Here is a 27,501-nt window from a genome sequence, read left to right on the forward strand (position 1 = left end):
CTAGCGCCGACAAGAGCACGTACCTTTTTACTTCTCCCTTCCAGTAAGGTTGGTTGTCCGATCGTTCGAAGTTGCAGCCGTTACAGCCAGCAGCACCAATACAGCAGCACCAAACAGCCACCAGCAGCGAGCCAGGTGTGAGATCACTCCACACAGCAATATAACTCAACTGTCAACCGATGGCTTCTTCTTTTTCCTTATTTGTGTCTCGTCCACTGCTGTAACACAATTCAGCCAGCAGCCAAATCGGCTTACGCACCAGCTGGCAGTCACGATGCGAAACAGTTGCACAAAGGCGCGACCTTGAACCCGGATTTATTTCACTCGACCAGGCAAACAATGCCAACACTTGTTCACACGTCTTTTGTTTTATATTCTATCGGAGCGATCACCAAACACGTCCGATACTGATGCGTGTTCGGCACAGAATGCTATTGTAATTTGTTGTACTATTGTAAGAATGAAGAAAAACTAATGGAATGGAGAATAAAAACAACAAAAAAATAAACATCTTTCAATAACAGAAATGAAACATTTCTTAGTTGCAGCTGCTTGGGTTATTTCCGTGCAAATCTTAAATTTTCGACATTGGACTACGTTTTATTTTAGTAGGATGGCATAATGTGGAAGAGCATATAATCTTAATACCATGAAACGGATTCTATTCACCAATGATTTTTGGCATCTTCTAGTAGTAAATCAGTAAGAAGTTAACCTGACATTCAACCAAGTTGGACAAAATTCGCTGTTCCCATACATTTTCCATACACAAAAAGAAATTTTTATCAAGATTGTTTGGGAATGCATTCTCACATTGCGAGAGCTGTGTCAAACAAATTCAGTATTGGTATTGGTGTATTGGTGGAAATCAAAGGGCAGACGAGCTTGCAAGACAAGGATCTAACTGACAGTTTATCGGCCCAGAACCTTTCTGCGGTATATCAAACTGTGCAGTGAAAATGAGGAGGAGGAACAAAAGGTGATAACCAATTGGTTGGATGTCAAAAAGTGTTCTCAATCTAGAAGATTTTTAACACCAAACGTAAATCATTTAAAAAAGCTTCAAGAGCTCAACAAAAGAGCTTATATACTACCCTATGATAACTCGGAGTAGCGGCTTCCTCCACACTCTGTTTACCACTAAAACTCATAACTTAAAAACTAGAAAAACGTGCAAACCTAAACACGTGCGATAGAGCATGAGAAACTCAAAACCGGAGATTTGTTTTGTTTATAAAGTCATGGATAAAAAGGTCCACGTGTCCCAAAGCGGTCAAATTTTAACAAATGAAAAAAAAAAATGCTTTCAAAATTTCAACTCAATTGGACTTCGGGAAGTGGTTCCTCAAAGCAGTCAAATTTTCACTTTTTCGATTATTGAAACAAAGTACATGAAATATTCGATATCTAAAATTTTATTCATCAAATCATATTTATTTTGCTATTACCACATATTAAGGAGAATACCGAGTTTCAAAAGGTCGATTAAAGAAACATCGAGATTAAAACAGATCTCGATGTTCATGCATTTTCAAGTCATTCGGCATAAAAAAGATATCAAACTTTTACTGGGCTTTTGTTCATCAGCCACGAAAGTGGAAACTTGACCGCGGCTTGCCGAAGTCCGATTGCGCTATTTTCGAGATGTAAAACTATGGGGCTCTACCTCTAAACGAAATTCGAAAGTTAAATTTTTTCCCGTATATTCTATTGACTCTAAGCTCAAAAATGTTTAGAGTGCCAGGAAGTCTTATATTAAAAGGAGATTTTTTAGATAACATAAGATCTCGACGATTCATGCAATTCTAAGACATTGGGTATTCAACAAAATTTTTCGATATGATTGAAAAATACACATAATACTTAGCCCATAAGCAGGCCAGATTTAAAGGGTGGCAAAGGGGGCAAATGCCCCGGGTCTCCCGATTCGAGGGCCCCCTAGTCCTGGGGTAGACGTGAAGACAGAGTAAAGACCTTTTTTTTTTCGCTCGTCACTTTCCAGTGAAACGTTGTCATTTCACAATTTGATATTTTCTTACTTCTAAATGTTTAGGAAAACAAGGCTCCACAAAAATTTCTGCCCCGGGTCACCCTTAAATCCGAGCCTGATGCTGCTTCCCCCTGTCGATCTGTCAAGATTTCTACATGCTATTACCAACACATTCCGGCTCGCGGTACAGCTGCTAGGTAAATTTCCTTACAATCCAGCTTTTCCAGGAGGCGCTTTTTGTCCCGGAAAAGATGGGTCTGCTGTCTTCGTTGCTGTTTATTTCGCATCACGTTTTGAGGGTCCTTTGCTGCAGCATTAATGCCCACGCTGCGAAAAGAAGTCTAGAATCGTTCAACGCTTCGTTAAACGTCGACGATTTCTCTCGACGAACCAATAGCACCTTTCGCTGCGCTGTTATTGACTGCCTTTACATAACTCCAGCTGCAGTTCTGAAGAGGAACTTCGATAAGCTCTGTCTCATCCGTTGCTTCAAGGCTTTGCACGTACTCAGTGACGACTTCGGGAAGTTTAAGTCGCTCCAGATTATACCGTAACGGGCGATGGAAGCGGATGTTGTTGACAACCGAAAGTCTTTGATGCGTTTTGACCATCAGGAGATAGTGCTGTTCATTATTGTCATGAATGAACTCCCGGGTCTGCTTACTGACGTTTTCATACTAATATATGCGGATGATGTAAAGATTTTCATGCCAATACGATGCCCGAAGGATTGCGTGACGCTTCAGAACAATTTATGCCGCTTTCTTGTTTTTTGTCAAATGTTTGGTCTAAACGTCAACGTCTCTAAATGTTGCGTAGTGTCATTTGGTCGTAAAACCAACAAAATCGCTTACGACTACAGCTTAGGTACAGATGTAGTTAAAAGAACGACCTGCCATTGTGACTTAGGTGTAGAATTGGACAGCGAGTTAACCTTTAGAAGACACATTGAGAAGGTAGTGACGAAAGCAAACTCACAATTTGGTATGGTAAAACGTTTTGGCCGTGAACTGAGTGATCCCTATACAATTGTTGCAATATACAACGGACTGGTCCGCACAAAGATTGAGTATGCTAGCGTGGTATGGCGGCCGTACTATAATGTACATGTTAACCGGATTGAACGAGTACAGAAACAGTTTGTACGAGTTGCGCTGCGCAATCTTGGATGGAGAGACGAAATGCCTGACTATCGGTCTTTATGCATGCTAGTGGGAATCAATAGCCTTGGAGACCGTAGAATGCAGATCGACGTCCTATTTCTAAAGGATCTGGACTCAGGGAAATATAGTGCACCGTACTTATGCAGCCAATTGACGAGGTACGAAGGTAGAGCCGATCTAAGGAGGGTAAGGCCGTTCCACTTGTCGAACATGGTTCAAAATTATGCCAGGAATGAGCCGTTATATAGAATGATGGCTGCCTACAATAATCTTTGGCCATATGTAAAACTGGAGATGTCAACGGAACAGTTGAAAACTAACCTTCGGCAATATTTTAACAGTAATGTGTAATACCTTTTCTTTTTAAAGCCTGATAACGGGCAAATCCTATATATCAATAAAGACCATTATTATTATAGTGGTCAGATTTTAATGTCATCTTTTTTGCAACAAAAATCAACGATAAATGAATTTTCTCACCGATCTCAAATGTTTGGCATGCTGGTTATTTTATTCTGTTGCAATTAGATTAGAATAGATTAGATTAAAACATGTTTGTGTATGAAAAGAACGAGAATTAAAAATTCTGCTTTGGTTCAAATTCCGAACACTTCAACGTAATCGCTAAGAGATAGATAGGCAATTCGTCTAAATACTGACTGTCACTTTTCTCAACTCCTGCTGATACCCTGCCCCTATGTCCGACTGATAACAAATGTTTTTTGCTACAGCTTCCCAGTCTCAGAGAGATGGGGAGCTCCGTACTCTCTGTTGTGAACGATACCACAGGGCATACAGTTCGCTCTCCGGGATCAGGCAAAACAATCACCAGCACACAGTTGGCTGCCCGGGATCAGGCGAAAAAATCACCAGCGCTGACGTTATCACCAGTGGCGCACCAGCCAGCAGAGCGACCGCGAGAACAATAGAGAAGGTGACGGTGCAAGATCAGAAGTGGTGATTGTAGCGCAGTGATTTGCAGCGAAATTTATACAGGCTAATAAGATAGCACAATTTACATTCATTTTCATTACATTAAGTAGTTCTAATCTAATAAAACTCGAAATAAGCATAAATAGACTAAAAGTAGTCTTGGAAAATCTTTGATAGATTAAATCGGTATTCAATCTATTTTAAAATAGGATACAAGTTGCATTGGCGCTACGGATCTGTAACGGCATTATCTATCTGCAGGAGGAAAGGCAAATTTGGGTTTGTACACTATAATTCTTTGATCAGCTCCAGAAGAAGTGGCTGATTTCAAAAACTTATATTTCTACAACCCGAACACTCTCTTTCTAGCTAGGTTGAAGAGAGGTGAAATAATTGGTGCGTCATCTTCGTTCATTGTAGGCTCCTCCGCGTTAGCAATGTACATTGATTCCCATGCATTCAGCAGAGAAACCTTCTGGACGGTTTTAATTAGCTTCGCACTCTCCCAGTCGATATCATGGTGTAGACTGGACGTGTGTGCGGCTACACTTGAAACGTTGATTTTATTGTTTTTAACTGCATGTTTATGCTCTCTTAAACGGGTTTTGAATTTTCGGCGTGTTTGTCCTAAGTGAACTGCTGTGCAATTTTTGCAGTTTATTTTGTAGATCCCGGATCGTTCATCTGGGGGACCTTGTCTTTTAGGTTGCACAGCAGTTCTCGCAAAGTGTTCCTGCTTTTGTGTACAACCGCCAACCTATGCTGTTCCAGTGCGTTTCTCATAAGGTTAGTGATAGCCGGGTAGCACGGCAAGCTAATTCTTCGTCTCGTCTCTTCTCTCTCCGGTTGCAGGGTAGTTGCATTCTGGCGATGGTTTTTACGTTCGTGCTTACGAAGGATTTTGTCTACAAACCTCCGGTCAAATCCATTCAATTCAGCAGTTTTTCTAATTTTTTCTTTTTCCAAACTGAACTCCTCTTTTTCCAACGGAATGTTAAAAAGTCGATGGGCCATCGAGTGAAAAGCTGATTGTTTTTGTGCGCCAAAATGGTTTGAATCCGAAGTTATGTAGCGGTCTGTTGAAGTGGGTTTTCTATATATGCCAAATTTCAGAGTGTTATCTTCTTTCCTTGAAACGAGGAGATCTAAAAATGGCAATTTACCATCCTTTTCTTTTTCCACTGTGAATTTGATCGAGGTATGTTGTGCGTTTATCAATTCAAGTGTTTTGGCAATAAGCGTGCTTTTGTCACAGCGAAAACGTCGTCCACATAACGCTTCCAAATGCGTGAAAAAGCAATGTCTTTTTGTGCATTCACTTCAAGATCGCTCATAAAGACTTAATATTACCCTTAATATTAAGTAAGAGCAATAAGTGTTGTTGTCTGGTCCCGTTTACGTGTCCGTTCTATCAGTGTTGTATTGTGAAGCTCTTACGTTAGCACTGCTCATATAAATACTAGTATAATAATGATAATTTGATTTTTTTTCTATACGAAGTTTGAGACTGTTCGAAGTTTGAATTAAAACAGTATTTATCATTATGGAGGATTAAGCTGGGCTTATTGTTTATTATGCTTACTGCCAGAAAGCTACTATATAACAATCACATCCCTGTCACGAACGTCATTCCCATACATTCTGCTTGAAACCGTTTTTCTCTGGCTCTCTGGCTCGATTATTCGTCAAAAGGCTGTCGGTGCTCGCGAAACAGTCAGATAAGTTCCATTCATGCGAGATCAACTGGTGCTGCAAGTGGTATGTAGAAATGCGAAGCGTCAAGAACGTTTGTTTCGTTTCGAAAGTTTTATGGATTTTGTGCAGGACACAAATGGTCACGTTCAAACATGTTCTAATACGTTCCGGATAACCCTACATTCAAAGTAATTAGAAGCACTCAAAAAACCATGTGTTACTGATACGGCACAATGAACGGATCTTAAGACCATATTTTCAACACTAGCGCCATCATCGTCAGCGGCGGCTCCAGGAAACAGTTGCCATGACATGGGTCTGATAACAATACGTCTGGATGTCTCCTTCAAGTTTTAATAATTGAAAATAGTATCATAAAAACAATAAACGCAGCGATATTTCTTATGCTAGTGATAAAAACCTATCAACAGCGGTGCAGTTCTCGATAAGTGCAATCTAGACAGGTCGGACTCGATTATCCGGAGTTTTGAAAAACGTTTCACTCCAGATAATCGAATCCTCCGGATAATCGAGCCATTTTCAATTTTTTAATTTTTAGTTTCTCTCATTTAGAACAGTGAGTTTTCCATTATAGTATGTTGTACACAATACATGTGCCGACGAAATAAATTAAAAATTGTCTTTAGACTGTTTGTCGGCGTCTTTTATACATATATACGTAATAATAAATCATGTTATATTGATTATCTCGAAAATGTAAAAACCAAATAAAATAAATCGAAACTACCATTAGAAAGACAGCTTTTTCTTAGAGAGATTAAAGGAAATGTTTTCCAGAAAAAATAATAGAATTTGATTTGATTTAGGTATTTATCTGTTTTATTATCTTAAATATTAAGAAGAATTGAGGTGTTACATATACAGACCCTGTTCGATTTTGACAACACTTATGACTTTTTTTCTATTTCCTAAGTGACCTATAACGATCTAGAAGTATCCTATCCGTAACACCACCAAAACAGGCCAGCTTGTGGTTCTAAGTACTGCATTGATCATGGACATTATATTACAGAAATATGTTTCGGCGATAAATTCGAAACCGGTTGACCAATAGTGGTTGTTCTAATCGGCAACTAAAAACCATAATACCTTGCTTTTGGATGTTGTTGAGTAAAAATTGGTTGTGGGAACGACGAGAAAACTGCTAAAAACGAACTACCTAAACAGAACGGGGCATTGTTGTTACAATTTTGAACAACCCCAAAACACTCAATGACCCGGAAGACAAAAGTACATTATAGAAATACAGAAGAAAAAAAAATCACAAGAAGGTTGTATGCAAAGCCACGACCGCAAGGTTGAAGTAGAATACTTCTTCAAGAAAGATAACCCGGCTGCTTGCGTGTCAGTCTTTTCTTCTAGTAAATAAACGTTGACCGTCCATTGGCAGTATTGTAATTTCTTTTTGTCTGATATTTTGAATGAAGTTCATTGGATATTTTTAATTTTGTGCAAATGAGAAGTTGAAGTGCTCCCGAATTGTAATATGCACATTTAATACGACATAATTAAACGGGAACGGAACAAAGGCTACGGTTATGCAGAACGCGAATGCCGGCGCGATACGATTCGCCTTATCGTGGTGAAATGTACAGCTCTTTTTAAGGCGAAGTAGAGCTATACATTTCAACAGATTTCGTCTTGCCGAATCGCATCGCGCCGTTATTTGCGTTCTGCATGACCGTAGCCAAACACAAAGCGACGCAAACACGTAATAATAATCTGAGTATGCATGTAGATGAAGATAATTAACTTTGGATTATAGCGCAAAACGAGAAAATATTAACTCTTCAAATAATCATTTGTGTTCTCCAAATTTCAGTTGTTCAATTTAATATCCGATGAAATGTTTGTTAATTATCTGATGTAGCTCTTATATAGGCCAAATGATGCATTCCCAATTTACTAGGTCATAACATAACAACAACATAACATAACATTCAATTTATCATAGGATGTAGTGTTTCTCTTACGTCTCTGTGTTACCTTGATAGTGAGGACTAAGGCGCACGGTCAACACAATTAGAAAGGTGTTTTCACATTGAAAACTAGACACGGCTTTACTGGAGGAAGTGTTGGCAAATGCATCTACCGCTAATACTACCGCTATCATACGAAAGCGCGTCGTTCCATGTGGGGAATATCAACAACGAAAAATGACGCGCGTCTAAGCATACCTTTACATCGGCCTCAGGGAAGTACCGGCTGCATCTGCATCTACCGCTGAGGCTGTCACTATACTGCTATTGGTACCAAAAGCTATAAACTCTTCAAATAAGTGTTTTATTTGTTCTCGAAAGAACAATTGTTCAATTCAAAATCGGATTCATGCAATCGCATCTCTGTAATATTACCGACAATAATTTTCTTCTGAACAAAATGATACAACTTTCCTATTAGGCCTCTGCCATAATAGACGCGAAAAGCGACGCGAACCGATTCGCTCGGCTGTAGGTTAATGTACAGCCATCAGTAGAGCTGTACATTAACCTACGGCCGAGCGAATCGGTTCGCGCCGCTTTTCGCGTCTTCTATGGCAGAGGCCTTAGAGAAAGTTGCTGGCTGATGTATTCACTTCATGCAAGCCTGCTGCTGATGCTTCCCGCTACCACACTGAAACAGCATAAGTGAAGGGAGTGTCGTTGCATCAGCTGACCCTGCTACTATCGATGCTGATATACCCGTTGCAACAGCTACGCTATGCATAGCCATGCCACACTTGTGGCCGCTATACGCTGGCCCAACTGCTGAGCAACTGCAACGCTATCCGTAGCCATGCCACAGTTGTGGCCGCCATTGGTATCCGCTGTACCTGCATCTGCTGGCCCTGCTGCTATCGATGGTGAGATCCGCTGAAACTGCTACGCTTATCCGCAGTTATGCCACAGTTGTGGCCGCTATCCGCTATCGATGGTACCCACTGCTCGCTCCCGCTGCTGCTAAGGGACTGCTGTCGTCGCTGTTCAGAACTATTATGAGCGGCTTCGACTAAAACAGGCTCTTATATAGGGATGAAAATAGGAATGAATTATTTATCGTACGTGGTGGAATGATATAACTTGAAAAATATGTGTGACTTCATTCCGGCTCAGAGCGATCATTTGATAAGCTCCACCTCTTTTTTCAGTTTCTAAAGTTTTTCCTCAGTTTCGTAGCACGGATGCACAAAAATGATTTCTTGTCGAGCCGGACCGATAGCACTCTCATTGAAGCAACAAAATAACATGTTTTGCGTCGTGTTGTGCAGCTTGGTTGAAGAAAATGTTCCCGTCGAAAATGTCGCATGTAAGCAGATTATTGCGTTCAGTAAACAGTAGATAGTGTATACAGCGAATAAACACCGATGGTGCTCTCACACACGCAACGGTTTTAACCCGTATCTTATTGCGGTTTGTAACATCAAGCGATTTCGTTTGCTTGCTGTTGCGTGTTGCATCATGTTGCAACTAGGCAGCTGGGAGACGACGAAATTCTGTTTATGCTGATTGATTGAATCGACTTCATATTAGCTCTGCATAGTCGAACTAACTGCTTTTGTGAATGCGTACTAACAGGGCAGTTAATTATTCAAAGTCGGTTATGCTGATCGCAGCCTTTGCGCTGCCCCTACAGTGGGGGGTTTACTAAATAAAGTGAAAATTAGACAACTACAACAGAATTTGATTGCATACCGCACAGAATGTCTGCTTGTGTTGATGACAGAAAATTATTAACCTTCAATTATTTTTTTATTTGCGTTGAAAAAAGCATGTTGCGGTTCAAAATCGGTTGCTAATTACAACCTTTGAGCTGCCCTAGCATTGGGGGAATTAAGATACACGGACAACATGCACTGTGGAAGCTATTTCACAAATTAGACGGGTGCGACAAATTTGAATTGCTAGGATGCAACACAGAATGCTTGCTTGCGTTGACAAAAATTATTAACTTTCAATGACTTGTTTATTTGCCTTAAAAAAGGCATTTTGATTTCCGAAATTGGATTTCCTGATGGCAATCATCATGCTGCCCCAACACGGGGGGAATAAAGGCTGTCTGGCGACACAGGCTGAGAAAAACCGCGCTGCTCCTGAGACGTGGTGACCAACCACAGGGCTAGTGCTGCTGCTAAGGAAGGACGACTGCTGTTGTCGCTGTGTAGAACTATTATGAGCGGCTCCGGCTGAAACAGGCTCTTATATAGGCCAAATAGCATGTTTTCAATTGCAAGGTATATGATCCTGTCGACCGTGCTTGGGAAGCAAGCATATAACAACCAATCAGAGGTCGAATTTTTCGTTTTGACAAGGCTTGACTATTTTCAATAGTACAGTAGTGTGAATAATAAAATTACAATTATCTTATTTTGGGAAGAATTTTAGAAGATTTTCCAATCTATTGCTATAAAAACAAAGAAAATCCATCGAATACTAACCGATTTATTAGCATTTGAATTTGGACATATTTTTCACTTTTTTCGGTTTTAGATTTTCATTTCACATCCCTATGTAGCCGAACTTCCTGAGAGAAGTATTCTACTTCAAAAATACTCCGGATAATCGAGCCATTTTCTCCGGATAATCGAGCCCCGGATAATCGGGCCCCCGGATAATCGAGTCTCCGTATAATCGAGTCTCCGTATAATCGAGTCCGACCTGTATATGAATCATAAAACTGAGTGCACAGGTATTGTTCCACAAAATCCACCACTGCGCCAATCTTTACTGTAGGAGAGATTGCGGGTGTCAAGAGTCTATCTTAAAAAGGCAACCTTTAATTCATCGATTATTTTGTCGTTGATAAACTTGAACAATAACAACAAACTCAATCCTATATTAATTCGATTTAGTTCAGGATCATCAAAATTACCCAGGAATTATAAATAGTGGACTGCAATATTAAATAAAATCCTTATAATGTTTTAGAAACAATGTTTCAATATAAAGCTGAAACATCTGCTGATTCGTATGAAAAAAAAAAAAATCAGCGGTGTGGTTAAAATAATAAATTTTTCGGTTCGGTTATCATTTGCAGTACAGAAAATGATGAATTGAAAACGATAGAGTAATGCACTCCGGAATGCCAAGGTATAGACCATTACCAACAAATTATGAGCGAATTACTCTGTATTGTTTTGAGTTTTTTCATCTGTGCTGTGAATGCCGTTTTTGCGATCCAATGAAGTTTTTTTTATTTAAAATCATCATAATGCAGCCGATAACGATAACGCAGCTAATTTTGATTTTATTTCGTTTCCGTTTATTTTTATATTTGCACCAGGGCGAATGGGTTTGGCTTGCACCGAAGCTCAGCGATGAGTTTGAGATTCCTTACGCAGGCCGGGTGCTTCGTACCCATTCCGGAAAGACCCTTATCGTGGACGATGACGGTAAGGAAGAGTGGATCAACGATAATAAGGTAAATGCTGTGCTAGATTTAGTGGCGATCATTGTCTAATCCGCTCATTTTTAAATACATCCTTCTCTAAACAGGTTATTAAACCGATGCATGTCACATCACAGAATACGGTCAACGATATGATAACGCTTGGCGACCTTCAGGAGTATGCTATTTTACGTAATTTGATTGTTCGATATCGTCAAAAACAAATCTATGTAGGTATGATTATGGTTTTGTAGATATTGGCCTGAGGCTTTCTTTTTTCACAGACATACACCGGTAGTATGCTGGTGGCCATAAATCCATATGAAATATTACCTATTTACACGTACAACGAGATCAACTTGTACCGCGATAGGAAAATCGGAGATTTGCCACCGCACATTTTCGCCATTGGAGACAGTGCATACCAAGAGATGCGCCGAAATGCACGAGATCAATGTATAGTTATAAGTGGTGAATCAGGTGCCGGGAAAACTGAGAGTACTAAACTAATTCTGCAATATCTGGCCGCAACTAGTGGAAAGCACTCGTGGATTGAACAACAGATTATCGAATCGAATCCTATTTTGGAAGCTTTTGGGAACGCGAAAACTGTACGGAATGATAACTCTTCTCGCTTCGGCAAGTATATCGATGTGCACTTCAACAAGGAAGGCGTTATTGGTAGTGCGAAGATCGATCAGTATTTACTGGAGAAATCGAGGATAGTTCATCAGAACAAGGGGGAACGGAATTATCATATCTTCTATTCGATGCTCGCTGGGATGAGTAAGGAAGAAAGAAAATTACTGGAATTAGAGGATGCCTCCAAGTATCAATACCTGACTGGTGGACAAACTTTGAACTGCGAAGGACGGAATGATGCTAAGGTAAAATTACTGTGATGTAGGTGAAATTTTTATTATTAGTATTTTATGTTGTAGGAATTTGCAGATGTCCGATCGGCGATGAAAGTGCTGGCATTTTCCGATTCCGAGATTTGGTCGGTGCTGAGTTTGCTTGCCGCTATTCTACACCTTGGAAATATAAAATACAAAGCTACCACCGTACAAAACCTCGATGCCGTTGAAGTGAACGACAACACGAACGTGACTAGAGTGTGCTCTTTGCTTGGAGTACAGAAAAATATACTGATCAATGCTCTGACCAGAAGAACCATATTTGCTCAGGGGGAACGTGTAATATCGCACATCTCCAAGGAGCAAGCGCTGGAGGCGCGGGATGCCTTCGTGAAGGCAATCTATGGAAAAATATTCATCATGATTGTGGATAAGGTCAACAGTGCCATCTACAAACATTCGCCCAAGTCTCGTATATCTATTGGTGTTTTGGATATTTTTGGCTTTGAACAGTTTGATACGAACAGTTTCGAACAGTTGTGCATTAATTTCGCTAACGAAAATCTGCAGCAATTTTTTGTTAAACACATTTTTAAGGTGAGGCAAATCTGTTTTAGTGACTAGACTATGGCGACAAATGGTGAAATAACCTTGAATTTTCCTACAGATGGAGCAGGCCGAATACACTCGCGAAGGCATTAACTGGACGAACATCGAGTTCATCGACAACCAGGATGTGTTAGATATGATTGGAATGAAATCGCTTCATATCATGGCACTGATCGATGAGGAAACTCGTTTTCCGAAGGGTACCGATCAGACCATGCTTTCGAAATTGCACTCCACCCACGGTCAGAAAACAATCTATTTGAAACCAAAGTACGATAACGTTCCTTCTTTTGGCGTTCAGCATTTCGCCGGAACAGTTTTTTATACGGTGAACGGATTTCTGGAAAAGAACCGCGATACTTTTAGTTCCGATTTGAAGGAACTGGTTACCAAAAGCAGCAACGAGTTTTTGATCAAGTTGTTTGGGTCGGACGATTCGTTGGATACTTCGAAGCGGTCGATTACTCTCTCGTTGCAGTTCCGGAACTCGCTTGACACTTTAATGAGAACATTGTCCTCGTGCCATCCGTACTTTATAAGGTGCATCAAGCCGAATGATTTTAAGAAACCGAAGGTTCGTAGATTGAAAAACAAATGGTGAGTTATTCTGTAATGTTTCATTTTTTAACAGATTATAGACAAAGCTCTGTGTGTTCGACAACTGCGATATTCCGGTATGATGGAGACTGCGAAGATCCGAAAAGCGGGTTATGCGATTCGGCACACCTATACTCAGTTCGTACAACGATATCGGCATTTAGGTAAAAACATTGGCCCTGCCCACAAAGTCGATTGTGTATCCGCATCTAGACAGATTTGCGAACGTGTTCTGGCCGATATTCCTGATGATTACCAATTTGGAAAGACAAAAATTTTTATGAAAGAAAGTCATGATATGGTATTGGAAGCCGAACGATCCCGTGTTTATCTGTATTACATCGTGCTGATTCAGAGGGCGTTCCGGCGGGTACTGTTCTTCAAGTATATTCGAAGATACCGTATGGCAGCCATTACGATTCAGAAACATTGGCGTGCACGTGGCTATCGGTCCAATTATCTAGTCATGAGAAATGGTTTCCGAAGACTTCAAGCGGTAATACAGTCTCGCGAGTTGTCCTACAGGTTCACAAGAATCCGGGATGTTATTATTCACCTTCAAGCTAATTGTCGGGGTTATTTGACCCGAAAGAACCTTAGAGACAGAATTACCTACAAAGCGAAGCGAATGACTGACCTGCGTGCTTTGAAGCGCAAAGAGGAGATGCAATTCAAACAATCGGGCAACAAACGGTGGCGGGAGGACGCCGAGCACAATTATTGGCTAAGAGTGGACGAACTCAACCGGGAGTTGGCGCAGGAAGCGGAAGAAGCTAGAAGGGCAGCTATCATTAAACCGCAGCAACCGATTAACACCGAAGAGGACAACAAAATAGTTGACGATGTATTCGGCTTTCTGGACAGCCCCATGAGCCCGGAGCCGGTGCCGAAACGAAAGGCCTCATTTGCCGTAAGCAAAATGTTACTCTATTTCGAGGAGAAAAGTCGCAACAAAAAAATCATTCCCACCAAACTGTTGTCTCGTCCTGTAAATTATTACGAATCATCGCGGTTGTGAATCTATGACAAGCATTTTCGAATACAAATCTCAGTCTTTTACATGTTACACTTTTACACGCAGTCTCTGCAAACAAATACGACACCAAATGCAATAGGATCGAAACTAAAATAGAATTACCTTGTAAATAAATACACTAAAATCGGAATTTGTCACCAAAATTGATATTTATTTCATCTGCTTTGAGGAAATGGTCATATTATGCTCCACCCTACCCCCAAATGACATTTAATAAATCACCGCAAACAACATTCCTAGCTGACTTCGGTTACTAATCGATGCGATGCGTTGACAAGTATAGTAGTGTGCTGATTACTTATCGCGAGTAATCACCGCTGCGGTATGTGTCAATCGTTTCATGTAGCCAGTATAAACGAGACAGATCGGAATTTCCGGCAAAAACGAGCGATTGATAGTACGCAGCGGAGCGGTGGTGGGTGTTGTAAAAGTGTTTCAATTTTTTTTTTCTTCATAGTAATATTATCGTTTGACCATTTTCTTATCCGTCGTAACCATTACTGATATGTAAGGGGGGTGCCGAAACATAGGGCACCAATTTCACAATCATCGTTTTGTGTGCTTTTGACCGTTCAGTGTTTCAGCAGTCATCGAGCGAGAAAGTAACAGTGTTGTGTTTTATTAAGGCAAATGTAAATAAAATTCGCTGTTTTGCCTGCATTGTACTAGTCATTCAATTGTAAATTTTTAATGTTGTTTGTTTTCATATCCGTGTTTCATTCGCATTTAATGTTAACAGATATCACATCAAAGAACAGCTCTAAATCACATGAAAAAAAAGTTTTTTTTTCGTGAAATTTATCATTGGAAAAGCTTAGGCTACAAGCGCAAGTTATTGTATGACCAATATCCGCCAAGTATGAGTTTTTATTCGTCGGAGATTTGTTCTGGATGCCTCCTGAGTGGCTTCGATTCACGATGCAGGTCTAAAAAACTGAGGTTTTTGGTCTAGTCCAGAGTCAGTACGCATCTAGTTTATACCCAAACAATGTTTAATACCATTGAATGTAACATTCTTTAGCTCGGGATATCACCTTAAAAAAAAAAACAAAATTGATTATCTTGATATCTTATTGAATGAAATTTTCGGATGCTAAACAATCGATTCTAGCAAGGATTCTGGTGGAATGAATATGACACGCATCTAGTTTTGATCGAAAAAGGAACGTTTTACTTCAATTTTGTCGACTCCTCACCATCTCTGGATTTGCAGGAATAGTACTAATCTTTTTTCGTTGAAATAATACGAACATAATGAAAACTGTTGATACAGCCTTCACATTACTTTCGAATAGCTAGAGTAAAACATCTTTCTATTGACCACAATTGATAAGAATGGTCAACAGCATAAAATATAATTTCACAAAAAAACCATAGGATCAATCTTATCACAGTGGCTTCGAGCGATATTGACTTTTACATAGAATGATACCGACAAAGTAAATCCAAAACTTCAGCAAGTAGATATGCACTGTGTGCCAACAACCCGAATTCGAAAATTTTCCACAGTGCACTCGTTGCAAGTTTGAACATCGTCTTTGGGGTACAATTAAGATAAAGCTTGTCGTTTCTCTTGAGAGAATCACGAGGGTGTATGAGAAAATCTTTCGCTGCAAAAACAACTGCTCTCGCACTGGTGGCCATTGTGCAAAGATAGGCACTTGCTTGAGAGAGCAGCGAATCGTATCTGAGGAGCAAGCCGTGGTTGAATGTGAAAAATATCTCCAGAGAGTGATTAAACTGGCGTGAGCTTTTTCACGCACAATAACTACACAACAGAGCTCACTGTGGTACTTTTACTGTGTGTATCATAAGCATTTATCAACTGATCTAGGTAGGAAAGTAGATTGCGTTGTTTACTTTGCATCGAAATTTAATAATGACAATAAATCTAGCCATTCGTCTCGCATGTTTGCTCTTAGATTATTTTCGAATTTATGTCAGCAGTGTGCATCGTTGCAGACTCCTGTGTATTCTCACTAGAAGAGTGATTCATAACTCTTGTGTCGCTCAGCGGTGGTGTAATGTTATGTTATAACCTGATCACATCATGCTGGCCATACTGACTATACCTTGTCTCTATGTTCATAATCTGACGTCTTCGCATATTCCTTTCCGGACACGCTCAATTCTGCAAGAATAGCAGCCGAATGAATTTCGTTGATCTGGACCTTCGCAACAAAAGTTCTGCGTTGGTTTTCCAACGTCTAAGTTTGGGTAATTATAGGGAGGCAGGTTCGTAGCATTGTGCCATACGCACGAATCTTTGGTGGGCAGCTTTAATGAGATCACACCAAAGTACAATTAATTTATGTACACCGGATCTCGGGAACCATCGGCATTTATAAAGCTGAATCCCAGCTGCCTGTTGGCTTTTGACATGACATCCTCGTAGTGTGTTTAATATGTAAGCTGGCTATCCAATGTTTCGCCAAGATTTCTGACTTGGAACACGCGCTGGTGTCCTTGCCCGGACAAGCTGTATGAAATGTTGATTGGTTGTAGCTTTCTACTGAAGGTTCTACATTTATCTACGCACACGGTAAGAAGATTTTGGTAACGCCAATCACCGAAGGCATCAGGCAACTTTTGTAGTTCCAGACAGTCATTAAGGCAGGCTATAGTCATGAAAATTTGTACATCGTCCACAAAAAGGAGCCGTGTGCCTCACGGCAATATTTACTGCTATATAACGTTGATAAAGAGTGAGAACAAAAGTGGGCCCATATTGCTTCCTTGCGGCACTCTAAAAGAAGTAGTGAATGGCTCAGAATGTGGTGACTCAATGTCAACACATACTCTGTTAGTCAGGTATGATCAAAATCATCTCACAAACATGGCAGAGAACCCTCTAGTTTCTCCAGCTTTCGGGAAAGGATGTCACGATTTACACGATCGAACGCTGCCTTGAAGCCTGTGTACACAGCATCCACTTGCAAGCTCGCATCCATTGAGCGAGTACACAACAAAGAGAACTGTGACTGATTGGTTACGATGGATTTTTTTTGGGGTGAAATTCATGTTGATCACAAGAAATGTACACGCAAAAGTATGAGTGTGCGTAGCTAGATCATTTATGAGCGAAATTAGCGCACTTACTCATTAAATTTGGAATCAGTTCAACGCATGTGCGTTGGGCATAACGCATTTGATGCTATAGCATATTTTAAATGTATGAGGCGGCTCCAAACCACTACACTCATAAAGCATCAACCGATGTTCAGAAGGCTGGCATCGTTAAAATAGTGCAACCAGCAATCAATACTGATAAGTTGGGTACTGACAAAATAAAGCAATTATTGTCTGATCGATTCACTTTCATGAATCAGGTCATTGAAAACATTATTCAATCATTACCAATAAACAAGAACATTAGATTTGTTCAAACTATTTTGCATTTAACTATGACTCTGGTTTTATTCACATGCATTCGGTTTCGTGTTCCTGGCACCAGCGTCAATAACTTCTACGACAACAAGGCTCGCTATTGGCTGTTTCGGTTGCTGATAATTTTTAGGGAAGCACGAGCCGTTGATACGCACCGGCTCGCGGAAGTAAATAGCGGTTTTTTGAGCGCCTTGAAACTGATCGTGTATATGATACATATTCTGATTTTGATCTCTGTCAATGTATTCCTTGTACAACTTTTGCGTTATGCGTTTCACGCATTTGTAGTGCAAAGTCAGAGCAAATTTTGTGCGAATTAAAGAACACATTGGATGATTAAAGCTTGAACTTTTGCGTGTATTTTTTACACGATTCAAACAGCATTGTTTTGACCACTATCTAGAAAACTTTAGAACAAGCACATAATGACATGATTCCTCGATAGCTGGTCATGTCACAATTGTCCCCTTCTTGTATGAATCGGTGTGAGCATTGATTTTTTTTCATCGTGCAGGAAATCAATCAACTAAAACTGTAAGCAGCAAGCATGTTATTTTTTCTGGGAGCGGTAGAAACACAGCACAACGCAGAAAAAAGTGTGTTATAAATACTTATTACACGCAACGCTTATGCAGGACAAGAAATGAGCGGTGAATGTTCACTCGGTTCTTCCACAAATTGAGGAGAATAACAAGGGTTTTTTCAAGCTATTTTGGACCGGTTTCCAGAAATCGGGTGTCCACCATCTTGAATTTCGAAATGACGTCTGGGGTCGATTTCCGGTCTCTGAATGTCATTCTAATTCCGAAAATACCAATAATGAATTATATTTGACCGTGTTTTCCATTAAGTCTGGTCGTAATCCGCATTTTAGTGGACGCTGAGCTAATTTTCCAATCGATTGACCGAATCAAAATTGACTGAGTCATTAGTATTTGAAATTGGACAATTTTTGTGATGCTTTTGATTTTGTCGATATTTTAATTTATTTTTATCTCTTCCAGAATGTTGCTGTAAGACATTTTTCGGTGTCTGTTTTACCTTTGTTATATCTTTTATCGAAAAATCCACTGTTTAAATTTAATCAGTGCAATTTTCATGTCCCCACCCTCAGCAATAGCACATAGTTTGACTTTCCGATATTTTGCCCCAAATCATGAATTATTTAATCTCTCCCAAAGTGATAGCCCAATTTCAATGATCTACCCTAAAACGACGACATTCCAGTGACGCTGATAAGCACTTTAATAGCCGATACTAAAAGCGTAGAATCCAATTAATTTTGCTGAACTGCGTTTTATTTTTGTCACTTGATTTTCTCACTTATTTTATCGCTTTTCAATACGGAATGGGGTGAAATTGAAAATTCACGATAATAAGTACTGATAAAAAGATACTTATTTTACAACACTAGATAATGTTTGCGTATTCTTAAATCCACCTTTTACGAAGTTGACGTACCTGTTGAAAGTCGCAGACAATTTTAAACATTTTCGTGAACTTTCTACAACTTTATCAAAATTCAATCAAATTTTATCGAACAAGTTTCAAAATGCCAAAGCAATATTTAATTGACTTGAATTGAACTCAAATGGGTTGTTTAGCTCTATCAGATGATATACACCATATGCAAGAGCTGCGTTTTCTAAGCAAAACGTGATTTAAAAAAAATTTATGCCGTGGTCCTTCCAACCCAATTTGGGATAAATTACGTTAAGTCTGGAAATCTGAGTGATGTTTAATAGAAGCTCGAAAAATATAATGCTCAACGATGATAACAGTGATGTAATACTGATGACTTATCAGAAAATTTCAAATCAGTCGAACGATGATCAAATGACGCAAAATTTGTAAATTTTATCTTGTGAGTCATAAACCTCCCAGCTGGTCTCGAGGTACGGTGCTGGCCTAACAAGCCAGTCGTCGTATGTTAGAGTCCCGGCTCGGGAGGGACTGTTAGTGTCAGTAAGATCGTAGCGCTAGCCTCGCAGTTGTCCTGTACACTTCCACAGTTGGCTGTGAAGTCTGTGTATAATAAAAACAGAAGGTCGAGTTCCGATACGGAATGTGTAGCACCAGGGCTTTGCTTTTTTTGAGTTACAATAAATAAAACCATGGGCGCACCTACGGGGGGGCTAGGGGGGGGGGGGGGGCTTCAGCCCCTTCTAGAAAGTGTTTAGCTCCCCTAGAATTTTCCAGAGAATGATTGTGTTCAATATTAATACATCCCATACTACTTATCAGAGCATCAAAATCAACACAAATTGAGATGTCGTCATTCATTGGCTAAGAACTAGTTCTGCACCCAGGATCGTTTCTCAAGCCTAGCTCTCTTACTCATCTTACCAGTCAGACAAGAGCTGTAGTAACTCGTGCTGTATCAAGAAGTTGTCGCCATTTGACTCGGTTTTGGGCTGTGTTTCACCAGTTCCTGCGCCCCTTACTTTTTGGTGCCGGTAGGGTTTGCTGAAGAGAAGTGATTTCACAGGGTTGTCGTCCGGCATCCTTACGACGTGACCGGCCCACCGCAACCTATTGTCTTTCGCCAGGTGCGCAATGGGGTTCTCTCCAAGCAGCGCTTCTAGCTAATGGTTCATGCGCTGTCGCCGTTATCCGTCGTCCGTCTGTACTCCACCGTAGATAGTCCACAGCACCTTCCGTTCGAAAACACCAAGAGGACTTCCGTAGAGGACTACCGGTTATATCAGGGTTTTGTAGTTTTTTGTATTGAAGTAGTCATGTCCGATCAGCACTGTGATTGGTGCGTACGTATGTAATGTCTGTGAAGAACGGGCCGTCGATGAGAACGTGGTCAATTGTTCTGCTGTACGTTGGTCGAGGAAAGAAGGGACTTTGGACTGCCAGCCCGTGGGAAGCTACGAAGTTGGTGCAAAGCTGGCCGTTGTCGTTCGTCACGGTGTACAGGCTGTGCGGGCCGATCACCGGCTTATATAAGTCTTTCCTTCCGTTCATGTCCCCAATGACGATCTTGATGTCTCTACGCGAGCAGCTATCGTAAAGTTTCTCCAGCTGTGCGTAGAACGTTTATTTTTCTGCATCAGATCTTCCTTCGTGAGGGCAGTGCACATTGGGAATAGTGTAGTTGTAGAACCAGCCTTTTATTCTCAACAAACACAACCTGTCGCTGATTACCTGCCACTTCATCACACGACCTCTGCATCCTGCACAGCACTATAAAACCGCTACCAAGCTCATTGGTCGTGTCACCGCTTTGGTGGTACTGTGCCTTGCGGTCACAAATCTACCGTACCTTCTCTCCTTTCAGGCAAAGCTCCTGGACGATGTCGAAGTGGCGGGATTCTAGCTGATCCAGCGGAATCCAGTCGACATCCGGGGCGTTGAGAGATCTACTGTTACATGTACCGAGCTTCTAATCGTCGTCCTTATTTCGTCGGCTGGGTCATTGCCTATTGTCCGGTTCGTTTTGAATTCTTGATTCTTGTGCTGTTCTTGGGGTGTGCTGTTAAAAAGCACTGCCCAGCCATTTACCAAACCTGGCTCTCCTCAATATCAAATCAGTGTTGCTGAAAGAGGTTGGCATTGACGCTGTGTTCAAGATATTCAGTACATCTTCGGAGATTCTGTCCCGAAGGGATTTTTTCTGCTGTTACGTCACTATTTTAAGCGTTATTAAATAAGCATATTAAAACTCCTTTTTCCGTTTTTTCAAATTACATACATGAAAACTAGCCGCCCCCTAGAAATTTTCCTTAGTTGCGCCCATGAATAAAACTGAACCTAAACCATCGTTATTTTCGTTTAAATAAAGTTGATGCTGTGACTGATATTTTTCAGTCCAAAATTCAGGCACATTTCCAATTGAGTCCATGGATTCATGGGTGATCAATTTCACCCCGAATTATGTTATAGGTCCAAAACGAGTGTTCCCCGGGTTCGGGTTCGAAAATTTTCTCGGCTCAGCACTGGGGCACGGTGTATCGTTGCACTTATCCTACAACATGCAAAATGTGCCAACATCAATGTCGATAACCGCTACTAACCCCACAGGCTAGCGTGCGATATTGTTGTTGTCTTAAGAGAGTTCTCGGATTTTTTCCATAAAGTTAACGATAGAAATTTCTCTCATAGCCATAGAAGTTTTCGTCGATACATACCAGTACTCATTTTTATTCATTGTTTCGGGAAAAATCAACTTGAACCGAGGTATTGAGAAAATATTACAAAATGTGATGAGTGTGTGATCAAAGTGACTACTTTCTCTTGTATTTGGACAATAAGTTCTTGTAGTGTGGGAACTTCAAATTTTCAGTAAAAATCGGATAGAGGCGATGCGGGAATTTAAATCAGTTACAATAGGAGACGTCACGTTATTGTATAATTCATAATATCCTCTTATGAAAACAGGATGGGAAGGGTTATCAAAAAAGCTGAATTACAACGACTGGTTAAATATGGATGCAATAATAGTTTGAAGCTAACAATGTCCTCGCAGCGAAGTTGAATTTATGTCTGTATTTTTTGTAAGATTTGGACCACTGCGACCATCATTTTGATCTTTTGTGGAATCATTTTCACGTCTGCAAAAAAGGTCTATCGTTCAGAAATGACTAATGAATAAAACATTAGCCCGAAGAGAGCTTTTTGATTTCGTCATCTAAATAAAACTTTATATCCAAGAAGCATTGCAATATCCAGTTTGAATATTGCGGCACCCCGAAAAGGGAATCATTTAAAATGGGCAAGTTTATGTTGCTCTATCACTTGATTCACAACCATCACAACCTAGGGAGTTGTGTTCTTGAGTAAGATAATTCAGGTGGTCAATGGCTCGTGATCGGCGGATAATATGGTTCAGAACTGCCGAATGTAGATAATTTATTACCGTGAACGGCACCACTGAGTGTTCGTTATAAAAAATGAAAGCTGTCATATTTTTCCGTATTACCGAGAAACGTTGGAATTAAAGTGTGTCGTGAATTCGACCATTCAAAAAATTGCCGTCTTCAGTTAAGATGTTTAGGAGGTCAAAAGTTACTGGTTAGTCAAAAGTTTAGTTTGCAATTCTGCTACAACGTGTTACTAGTGTGCGTGAATTTTTCAGTAATTTTTACTCCAAACACCATTTAGAAATTTAAGATGGTTACTTCCGGTGTCTAGAAAACAGCTTAATCTGACCACATTTCGCCCAATAAGGGTTTTTTTCCATGACCGGGATTATGTTCAGCGGTTAAAAATCGACCCCACATACAGGAGGCAGACAAATGATTGAGACAGGCAAAATTTTGTCAATATTCAAATGGCCAGAACTTGACGAAAAATGAATCAATTTTGATGAAACAGTTTCTTTCTACTAGTTTTTTAGTGTTACTTGAAAATTTTACGTGAACAACCTACATTGGATATGTTTCATATTTTATGAGTGTGTGTCGAAATGCACACTTTCGAACGCGTAGAACTGACATCTTGTTTCTTTTAGAATCGTATGTTGCTAATAAACTGGAATTAACTCCGAGTTCATTGGTACCCAAAAATAGAAAATCCATCAAAGAACCATCGAAATACGAGTAATTTAAGTTCTTAAGTAATATTAGGAAACTAGAATAAATTTCAGTAAAATGTCTCAATCATTTTTTCTACCCCTTGTATCATCTCAAAATTGAAGGTGACAGCTTTCGGTAAACTACCGAAAAAGGTCGAATTCCACCCAGGAAGGGAATCTCCGAAACCAGAATTATACCCAGAGTCCGGAAACCTACTCCAGACGCCATTTTGAAACCCAATATGGTGACGTCAGAGTTACGGAATATACAGTACATACGGTATGAGAGCTCAAAAAGTCACCAAATTGTGTGAATAAAATAATGTAGAAACAGGAGTTTTGAAAATCGCCTCGCTGCATTCATTCATTCATTGTTACCGAAGCACCTCAAAGCTTAGCAACAGCTATAATACTTTTGAATAAATGCAAAACCTACGATTGGAGTTTTTAGTGACATTTACGGTTTGTGTACATCATTGGTTTGAGGCTTGAGCCTGCCCATCTTCATTTCGAAAAAATTGAATATTCGCGAAGCCGATTCGACCAAACTTTATCCTAGTTCCTGTGGTGTTTTGTGTCGTTTTGGTCCAATAAAGTTTTTAATAACATTCTATTGAATAATTGCACTCTCACCCGTCATCAACCTGTCGAATGAGGAAACGTTTCAATTATTATCACTGTCATCGCGTTTATAGTGTTCAATTATTGCTCATTACAATGAATCACATCACAATGAATCACATCACTGTAAATAACATTCGTTGCATGTCATGCTGGTCCAACTCGCATTAACATCATAGGTTTTCTAATAGTTTTCCATTTTAACCCAGGAGGACGATTCCGAAGCGGCGGAGGCATCGGTCGCTGCACTCGCAGCCCAATATGGAGCAAATTTTTCTTACCGCGAGGATTTATCCGATTATAACTTTGCCAAGTATGCGGCCACATACTTTGCGAATAATGTGTCTTATCAGTTCAGCAAGCGCAAGCTCAAATCCTCGCTCCTAGATTTAACCAGTCCGGCTGACGTTATCTCGGCTCAGGTTCGGCTCAAATAAAATTAGCAACCCGCACCGGCTTTTGTGTGCGAGTACGAATATGCCCTTTTATTGATTTATTTATTCTCGTTTCGGCTTCTAGGCTTTGTGGATTACAATTTTACGATTCATGGGTGATATGGCCGAGGCACGTTATGAGGACGATAGCGAGACAGGGAAGCGCAAACCGGTCATGCAGAAGTTGACAGCCACGCTAGGTAAAAGCTTTGCAAAGACTAAAGACTTCCAAACTTTTCAGCAGAACTTATCGGAGCATGAACGGAAACTGATTCATCGAACCTTAAAGCGAAAATCCAAGATTCCGGCAGAGTTGAAAGCGATAGTAGAAAGTACAGATGAAATAGCAGATTACCAAGAATTTCTTAACAATCGGAGCACTAATTTGGACAAATTACATTTCATCATTGGTCACGGTATACTGAACAAGCGGCTTAGGGATGAAATCTATTGCCAGATTTGTAAACAATTAACCAATAATCCCAACTCCACTTCTCATGCGAAGGGTTGGATATTACTTTCCCTGTGCGTGGGATGTTTTCCTCCTTCGGAAAAATTTGAAAAATATTTGAGATCGTTCATGCGAGACGGACCGGAGCGATACGCTCCGTATTGCGAGAGCCGGCTTGATCGTACGTTAAAGAATGGTACCAGAAGACAACCTCCTTCCTGGCTAGAATTACAAACTACAAAAACTAAGAAACCAATCTTACTTCAGGTTACACTGATGGACGGATCTAGCAAGAATGTAGAAATCGATTCTGCCACAACAGCAGAAGAAATGTGTGAAAAGCTGGCCTACAGTTTGGGTTTGAAGGACGTCTTTGGGTTCTCGATATTTGTTATGTTGCTTGAAAAGGTTCTGTCGCTTCATAGCGGACCAGAATTCATCATGGATGCGATTTCGAACTGCGAACAGTATGCTAAGGAACAAGGATTGAATGAACGGGATGCCTCATGGAGGGTATTTTTCCGCAAGGAAATGTTTGCCCCATGGCATGATCCTACAGTGGATCCCATAGCAACTAATTTGATATATACACAGGTAGTGCGAGGAGTAAATCTTGGGGAATTGGTTAGCACTTCGGATAAGGACATTGCCATGTTGGCTGCATTGCAGTATTACGCCGAATACGGTCCAGAAATGAACAGCAAAGTTTTGCAAGAGAAGTTGAAGGAATATATTCCGAGAAATCTTGTGAGATCCGAGACAACAGCTCGGTGGGTTCAATTGATCGAGTCTGCTTTTAAGAGAAGTCGATGCGTTAAAGATGGTCTGCAGCGAATTACAGCCAAGGAGGATATAGTATTGTTTGCAAAATTAACGTGGGGTATGATGTTTTCAAGATTTTACGAAGCTGTTCAAATCGACGGAACGAAGCTTCCGACAAGTAGCGTTATTATCGCGATCAACTGGTCTGGTGTTTACTTTGTGGATGATCAGGAGCAAGTCCTGCTTGAATTATCCTATCCGGAAATTATCCACGTTGAATGCGAAAATATGGAAGAGGGTGAGGTTGGTACGCTGTTCGTGAGTACGATTCAAAAGGAAGAATTTGTGTTTAAATCATTTGAGTCCAAAGCTGTTTCCGACTTGATCAACTATATTCTGCGGGAATTGCGCAACAAGAGTATTTATGCCGTGGCAATCAAAACCTACACGAGTGACAGTGAAATGGATTCGATGTTGAATCTTTTGAAAGGAGATCTTATAACATTAGGTCAAGGATTCACCGGGGAATCTATACTTGCCGAAGATGCTACTTGGGGATATGGAGAGTCGAATGGAAAGTCGGGTTATTTTCCTACTGAAATCATCTACGTGCTGCCGACGATCATGCTTCCAACGGCAGCGGTCATGAATGTGTATAGGGTAATGAAAACATGTTTTGTTCTGGGAAAAAAAATCCTTGTTCACTTCCTATGTCGTTGCAGAAAGAAGGGATTCTGAAAGCTAGAAAGCATACTGCTACTAATTATAATACGATTCAGCGGAAGAAAATGCACACTTTACAGAAATTCAGCTGTGAGCACTTCAGAACACCCATAAGGTATATAAACCATGAATCAATGAGAATTCTATTCATTATACTAAAATAATATTTTCTATTTTTAGTGTCTCATCGACTTCATCTACGTTATCCAGTGTAAAGAAATCGATACCCGAACAGCTTTGGAAACACACAAGAGAACCTATGAAGGCTCCACTGTTGCAGAAGCTGCAACATGACAAAGAAAGAGCCGATAGTGCTGTCATGATCTTCACTGTCATCTTGAAGGTAAATTTCTAGTTGATCATTTCGTTTTGAGATGCTATTCATAAGCATTTGTATTTTTTCATGATTTCAAGTTGGATATAATTTTGTTTGCTGTATCCTGATTGTTTTATAACTTATTTTCAAGTTTCATGCTGTCTGCTTTTTGTCAATATTAGCATCGCAGTTTTTTATCCCATTATCTGCTTCTCAAATTTCAAAAACTAATTTTCACAAGTTCAAAAAGATATGTAGAGATTTTTTCCCCGGTGAATGATTAAACTTTTTCCAATCGTTTTCCATAACCTACATTATTATTAGCAAAGCGATTAAGGGCATACTAAGCACACGGGGCGAAATGGGTACCACAGATATCAGCGCTAGCGTACGTGCATGTGTCAAATTGGGAACTACAAAACTTGTGTGAGATTGTTTGCAGCACCCCAGACGGAGTTGTCGCGCGATGACTAGAAATTTCAGTGTTCGTCTGTTAGTATTTGCTTTTACAGTCGTCTAAACTGCCGGTACCCGGATAACTGTCCAATAATAAAAAACAACATGTTGAGAAAACGGCGATCTAATATTATCCGTGAATTTTCGGATTTCCAGCAAATACATCCAGAACCAATGACCATAACAGTTTCATGGCACCACAGGTTAATCGTTGAGAAAAAAAGACGATATACACCAATCTGGAGCAAAATTATATGTTTGCAGTTTGTACCACTATGCAGTGGGACTGTAATGCGGGTACTTTCAATATGGGACAAAAACAACTTGGTATTTTTTTCATGTTTTTCCATACAAAAGTATCAATTTTAATTTTTTTCCAGAAAATATGATAACAATTAAGTCGATTCCCGATGATAACTCAAAAGTGACCAAAATCAGTATGGGACAGTTATGCGGGTACCGGCAGTAAGTGTCTTAATTTATTTTGTGCACACTGCACAATGGTTCAGTAACCAAATATAGGGGTAAATTTTGATCTAGAGCTCGATACCAATTTTGCATAGAA

General features: G+C 40.1%; 1 protein-coding gene across 2 annotated transcripts in view; it reads left to right on the top strand.

Moving 5' to 3' along the window:
• Positions 1-27,501, top strand: part of LOC129731346 (unconventional myosin-VIIa-like) — a 49,227-nt gene that overhangs the window by 15,590 nt on the left and 6,136 nt on the right. Inside the window, exons 2-11 of one of the 2 annotated variants that reach the window (XM_055691245.1) lie at positions 11,062-11,199; positions 11,274-11,396; positions 11,451-12,053; positions 12,108-12,620; positions 12,691-13,206; positions 13,264-14,139; positions 24,004-24,216; positions 24,314-26,101; positions 26,164-26,279; positions 26,345-26,507. In XM_055691245.1, coding sequence (XP_055547220.1) covers positions 11,062-11,199; positions 11,274-11,396; positions 11,451-12,053; positions 12,108-12,620; positions 12,691-13,206; positions 13,264-14,139; positions 24,004-24,216; positions 24,314-26,101; positions 26,164-26,279; positions 26,345-26,507 — 5,049 coding nt within the window. Of the gene's footprint in view, positions 1-11,061; positions 11,200-11,273; positions 11,397-11,450; positions 12,054-12,107; positions 12,621-12,690; positions 13,207-13,263; positions 14,389-24,003; positions 24,217-24,313; positions 26,102-26,163; positions 26,280-26,344; positions 26,508-27,501 lie in introns of those variants that run through there. The other variant, XM_055691246.1, reaches the window with a different exon arrangement.

The sequence above is a fragment of the Wyeomyia smithii genome, chromosome 3, assembly GCF_029784165.1.
Source record: "Wyeomyia smithii strain HCP4-BCI-WySm-NY-G18 chromosome 3, ASM2978416v1, whole genome shotgun sequence".
NCBI lineage: Eukaryota > Metazoa > Arthropoda > Insecta > Diptera > Culicidae > Wyeomyia > Wyeomyia smithii.